Source organism: Urtica dioica, chromosome 2 (assembly GCF_054948205.1).
Source record: "Urtica dioica subsp. dioica isolate 48M chromosome 2, U.dioica_male_clone48M_v1_H2, whole genome shotgun sequence".
Taxonomy (NCBI): Eukaryota; Viridiplantae; Streptophyta; class Magnoliopsida; order Rosales; family Urticaceae; genus Urtica; species Urtica dioica.
The window spans coordinates 54,384,882-54,391,337 of record NC_142757.1 but is presented as its reverse complement, the minus strand read 5'-3'; the positions used below and the strand labels follow the sequence as shown (position 1 = coordinate 54,391,337).

Sequence of the window (6,456 nt, the reverse complement as noted above, 5' to 3'; positions counted from 1 at the left end):
ACTCTAATATAATTTTCTATAATATATAAATGTGGGGTATGGGTGAGAACAAATATAAAATGACCTATCACTATAAATAAGTGGGATGGTTGATGTCATTCATGCCAATTTTCAATAAAGTTGTCATTTAAGCTTCTTTCTGTTGTCGTTTTTTAAATTTTCAATTGAAAAAATCTTTGGTCCAGATTTAACCATCTTTTTAATTATTAAGCTGTCCCGTTTATTATATATATTATACAAAAAAAAAAAAAAAAAAAAAAAAAACATTCGTTATCAGATAAAAAGCACAATCAGAAATATATGACACCCAAAAAAAAAACAAACAAAAAAAAAAGGAGAGAGTGAGTGAAAATTTGATGGCATTTCGGTAATTATGTTGAAAACAAAAGGCGCCAGAATTAACGAACTATTTTTTAGAAGATAGTTTTTCCTACACCACCCATTTATTACGTCTAGATTTTGAGATATCAAACACAGACCAAGAAACTAAAAAAAAGAAATAAAGAAGGAAAAATCTTCATGATTCTTCAAACGCCACCAACCAAAATGCTCATCCAAGCTCATCATTATCGTTTCAATTCCTCTCTCTCTACTCTCTACCTTCATCGCCATCGCCCAAACCTCCATGGTGAATTGTATACACTCAAATGTTTTTCAATACCCGGGTTTTTTCTGATATATTACATTATTTATGATTTATTGTTTTGTGTTTTTAGTATCTCGAATGAATGGAATTTCAAAAACTCGAATTGGAAGGAGAAGCTTTGGGTTGGCCGCATCGGCTTCTTCGGATCCAAGCTCGAGTTTATACATGGAGAAAAAAAGGTAATTTTTTGCTTACTTTCATTAATTACCGGTCCTATAATTACAGAGTAAATATTTCATTATTTTTCTTTCTAAATAAGTTAATTTTTAATTATTTACCAATCTTTCCAAAGATATTTAGTTTTGATGATCATAATTTTTTTTTTTTCATTGCAATGTTTTATTTATATATTATATTTTTCTTCTCAAATTTTACATATAGAAAAGTTGTGGAACACATAAGCCTTCTAAAAGCGAAAGCAAATTTATCGGACGAAGAGGAAAAGGACATGTTGGATTTTCTCTACACAACTCAGTACCAAATGGGTGGAATTCTCTCAATTTCGTTAGGTACTAATTTTGGTCAATATTGATTAATCATGTTCGAAAATGCTAAAAAAAATGTGACTTCATTTATAGGTCGAATCTCTAATCAAAATGACGATAATTACACTCACGCCGTGTTCATGCGATTCCAAAAAAAGGAAGAGCTCGAGAAGTTTTATGTGCAGCCATTTTACTTGGGAGTCCTCGAAAAGCACGTATCGCCTCGCTGCCATGTATGCCCTAACATGTAAATACCCGACCATTTTCATACTTGTCTTTTATCCTTTTAATTTCGCTTTACCATAGTTCTTCATATATTTAATAATACTGATTTGATTTGTAATGTTAGTTATTGTTGAATTAATTAGGGATTTCTTGATTTGGACTATGAATCAGAAGTAGAAGATGATATCCTTCCTATATTTCGGAAAGGAGAGGTTGGAATCCTCCAAATTTTAATTTTAAATTTTTTCGGTATTTTTTTTAATAGTACATTTACACTTTTGAAATCATAGGAGTTCAATTATGGCGTCGAATTCATGCTCTTAATGTCATTTTTCGACGATGCAATCGGACACATAAACGACGCTTTGGCTTCTCTTAAGAGTTTGACGATGGAATTCCCGTCCTTAATTGTCCAAGCAACCCAAGGTTTGTTTTACATCAGAACTATGATTTATCTACGTACCCATATAGTTCATTGATTTTATTGATTGCTTTTTTTACTTTTTTATTCTTTTTATTTTGGAAACTATTGATTGATTTATTTACTTGGTAATATGTACTAAAAAATGTTAGGTCGGAATTTCAACCCTAGCAATACGGAGTACTCGCATGCAGTTGTGGCTCGATTCCGATCTAGTGAGATATATTTGCACTTAATCTAGTATTTATGACTACATTACTAAACATTTTTTTATTAATGGTTTTTTTTTATTGATTTATTCAATTATTGATGGTTTGATTTGGTGTATTTTTGTAGTTGAAGCAATGCAAATATTTGTAGAGAGCTCAGAATACAAACATGTAAGGAGTAAGGACTACAAACGGAATATAATTATCACATCACATCTTTTCACTTGGCACATAAAATGTTACAAGTTGAAAATTGAGATAAGGGACTAATTTATTTGTTTACAAAAACCAATATGTTGTCTTCCTTTTTAGACCAAGAAAAAAAAACATTTAAGGCTCACAATTTTTTTTTTTTTTTTTTTTTTTTTGCAACATCTTGCGGTTTTTTTCCCTTCTTGGAAAAAAAAAAAAAAACATTTAAGGCTCACAATTTTTTTTTTTTTTTTTTGCAACATCTTGCGGTTTTTTTTCACTTCTTTAAAAAAAAAAATACAGTCAAGGCTCACAAGTCTTATTATTTTATTTTGCAGATTTGGAGGAAGAAGATTGAACCGATCATTGAGAAAACACTTTCAGTCTATTTTTTGGTGGATCCAGTTGGCACTGAACTCATGTGACGCGGGAAATTTATGGTTTTGTTTTCATTTTTCTGACCTAAAAGAGATCTATTTTTGTTAAATATTGCATTGATTACATGCATGCCTTTTAGGAGGCAATTCTTGACTGTCTTTACTACTATTCACGAATTACCTATATAGGGTCAGTAGTATATATATATATATATATATATATATATATATATATATATATATATATATATATGTATGTATATAGTACTATTTTTCATGTCATCTTCTTCCTATATGGTTTTTCATGCATCACACGGTCACACCCCTACTAAAATTTTATGTTTAATTTTTTCAGTGCATTCTGACTAAATATCGAATTAAATTAATGAATTTGTAAAATAGTCAAAATTTATCTAAATAATAAAACAGTTAAGTTTTAAAAGAAAATCATAAACAGCTTTTATTAATCATTTGTTTTGGCCCTTTATAAATATTTATACCTGAAGTAAATATCTTACATACACGAGTCATTATTTGTATTGACAATGTCAATATTTTTATAGAGAATGTCAAACTTTGATCCTTTTTGTTAAAATCTAAAATACGAGTCATTATTTGTATTGACAATGTCAATATTTTTATAGAGAATGTCAAACTTTGATCCTTTTTGTTAAAATCTAAAATTTTATCAGTTTGATTATTTTGCTAAAAAAATTATAAATCTCTATTTCTTGATTAAATAATTACAAATGACTATTTTTATAATTACATAAATATATATATATATATATATATGAAGTTCTTTTTTTTTTTACTAATATTATATGTTTAATTTTTTTTATCATAAGATTTCATAACCATCCACGTGATTATCAAAACTATGTATGTATGAACAGAATCATCGTGTCTGTGGTTTGAACTGTTTTCCCATTGTGATCCGAAAAATATGCAAGCAAAACGGGAAAATTATTATTATAGAATTTATTTAATCTTTGGGTTAAGCAATTTCGTACACCCACTAGTTAGATGAACCGTCTTTTACTTTAGAAATCCACACGCCGGGAAGGGCTGTCTCTGATAATCTCTAAGCAATGCTATCAAATCCCACTTTCAGAGAAAGAAAGAAAAAAAAATTGCACTTTTTGTTATATATGTAATTAGTTTCTCTTTATAAATCTAGGCTGACTAAAGCTATTAAAATTCCATTTCTAATAAAATTATTCCGGTCCTTAACGAAAGGCTTTCGACTATTAAGAATAGAAATTCCGGTCAAACCTTAATGGAACAATCATTCATGTGATTTTCGGCATTATTTACGAAATTAAACAAAAATTACCCCCAAAATACATTCTATTATTGAAAATAAATGAATAAAAAAAATCCCAATAAACAGTATTGGAAAGTACCGAAAACTTCAATTTAGTGAACTATCGAAACAAAATTTTCGATTATGTGAACAGTGTTGGAAGGAACAAAATTTTTGGTTTATTTCGTTTCGTTTGCCCAAGATTAGTCTCTTATATTGATTATAAATGAGCGAGTTAATCAATGTTAAATTAATGAGTTAAATAAAATTTTAATAATTTATTTTTGTAAAACATTAAATCATTAAAAATTAAAATATTTAATCTCTTGTAATTGTATTGAGTAGGTGAATTAGAATCAATTTAATTGTTGTCAACTATTAAACTCTATTTATTCCAATTTGTATGAACAACTTATCCAATCAAAGTAATAATTCATTTGATATGAAGCTACACTAATATAATCAATTATATTTAACGAATGAAATACGTTAGATTGAATAATGTCAACAAAAAAATGTACATTTTTATTTATATTAATTAAATAAATTGAAAAATATCACAGCTATGTGTTTACGATTCATAGGGCATAACCTTTATTCATTAACTATGTTGAATTTTCAGTTTGAAAAATTATAGAATATTCTTATATGTTGATTTTAAAATTTTATTCAATTAAATCCTTTGAATTTATAATAAAATTAATCCTCTATATTTTCTTCAATATAAAAAACGAATAGAAAAAATAGAACTGCTAATTATCATTATAATTATAAAAATTGACACATATATACCTTATTTTTAAGTAAAATGTCGAAATTATCATTTGATTTTAAAAACAAAAAATTAGAAAAATAGCCAGCTTAAACGTTTGATATTGCTAAATAGCCATCGTTTGGTAAATATTAAGTAAATAGCCATAAATGATGACGTGGCTTAATAGGCAATGGTTATTTACTTAATATTTACGTATGTAAATATACAAAATTGGCTATTTACCTAATATTTACTAAACCTTGGCTATTTAGCAAATCTCAACGTTTAAGTTGGCTATTTTGCTAAATTACCCTTTTAAAAAATATCAAGTTTGTACCCCTGTTAGATTAAAATAACGAAATTATACCCTAAAATAGATAATTGTGCTAAAATTATTCTTTAAATTGATTTTTAATTAATGTTGACTTTAATATTTATATGTAAATCTCATTTTACCTTTGTTGATTCGCGCCTTACAACCCCATATGTAATTTATTAATAAAAAATAAAATAAAAACAATTTCCAATCCCCAATTATGGAATTGAACTAAATAAAAATAGACTAATCGAATTCATACCTCTCAAATATACAACTTTGATTCATGGATTCCACGCTCGAATCAGTGATTTCGATGACTTTCGAATGTCGATTTTTATCTTTTCCTCTATCTTTGTTCTCCACGATGTTTTAGATTTCACAGATCGTTTTTTTTTTTAAATAAACTACAAGACGTGAATAAATAAAGATAAAATGTGATTTACATATAAATATCAGAGTCACATATAATTACTCATTTTTTATTATTTCATGACCTAAAAGTCAACAAAATTAATATAAAAAAAAGCATTATGATATTTACCTATAGATTAAAAAAAAAAAAACTTCACATGCAACTTTCTTTTGGAGATTTAAAAATACATGAGACATTAATTATAGGGGTAATTAGACCAGTAGATCAATAATTCATCCTCTTTTTTAGAAGTAACTCAAGTTTCATTTATTAAAAAAATAGTTAATCAGACTCGCAATAAATAAACTTGACTACTGGCTATTTTTCAAAAAAATCTCAAACGTGTGACAATATGAAATTGATAAGTTTTAAGTGGCTTACTACGTTAAAAATCTCTAAAAGGAACTAAAAAAAGTGGATTATTTATAGTGGAAAATTACAATAAATATTAGTTTAGTTTTCACCGAAGAAGTTACACATTCCTAATCCTTCCAAAATGGTAGCTTGACTTCATTGAGATCAAGAAAAGCCCCCACCCACGCAACCTAAATTATAAAATATCAAAAATAAAAATAAAATACATGCTTATTCATCTTCTGTAGTACTAGCCTATAAATTAATAAAATATATAGAGGAGCCAAACTTCTACCCCACAATTCGGTAGTATTAAAATTACGAAGCCAAAATTAGTTGGCAATTCATTTATGTTTTGCTCCTATAATTGTGTGCTTTCTGATGAAAAAAGCACCACTCACAATACATATAAGCTACGAATACAACTCTATTGCAACTAACTAAATCGTACATCTTAAGTCTTGTAACCTAATTTATTAATTGGTCAATTGTTGTACTTGAACTTATAATTTACTTTTTAAAAAAATTACTTGTATCTTAATGTCCGATTTGAATTATAACCTTTTTATAAGAAAGTTGAATCTTGACTCTTTAACCACATGAAACTTAGGTTGAAAAAAATTAGAGAGACAGAGAGAGAGAGAGAGAGAGAGTAAATATAAAATATCATGCAATACATATCGTCACATATTGAGGCAATTATTGAGACCATGTGAAGATGACTCTGATGGGTTTTTCTTTTTGTTTTCTTTTTGC

At 27.4% G+C, this 6,456-nt stretch overlaps 1 protein-coding gene across 3 annotated transcripts; it reads left to right on the top strand.

The window, feature by feature from the left end:
* Positions 1–389: 389 nt before the first annotated feature.
* Positions 390–2,774, top strand: LOC149405746 (Stress responsive alpha-beta barrel domain protein). 3 transcript variants are annotated; one of them, XM_089606469.1, is made up of 9 exons: positions 392–628; positions 717–825; positions 1,033–1,155; positions 1,225–1,364; positions 1,500–1,568; positions 1,647–1,782; positions 1,930–1,992; positions 2,114–2,157; positions 2,517–2,774. In XM_089606469.1, the coding sequence occupies exons 2-9, from the start codon at positions 729–731 to the stop codon at positions 2,601–2,603; spliced, it is 759 nt and encodes a 252-aa protein (XP_089462595.1). In that variant the 5' UTR covers positions 392–628; positions 717–728; the 3' UTR covers positions 2,604–2,774. The 3 variants fall into 3 exon arrangements, with proteins under 3 accessions (XP_089462594.1, XP_089462595.1, XP_089462593.1); XM_089606467.1 differs by having other exon boundaries at positions 1,028–1,155; XM_089606468.1 differs by lacking the exon at positions 1,500–1,568 and having other exon boundaries at positions 390–628; positions 1,028–1,155.
* The last annotated feature ends 3,682 nt before the right edge of the window (positions 2,775–6,456 follow it).

Bases quoted from the DNA above. Each gene is read 5' to 3' on its own strand.
- LOC149405746 (XM_089606467.1), top strand. From the start codon at position 520: ATGATTCTTCAAACGCCACCAACCAAAATGCTCATCCAAGCTCATCAT. The intron at 1,783-1,929 runs GTTTGTTTTACA...AAAAAATGTTAG, and splicing joins AATTGTCCAAGCAACCCAAG to GTCGGAATTTCAACCCTAGC. The intron at 2,158-2,516 runs GTAAGGAGTAAG...TTTATTTTGCAG, and splicing joins AGAGCTCAGAATACAAACAT to ATTTGGAGGAAGAAGATTGA.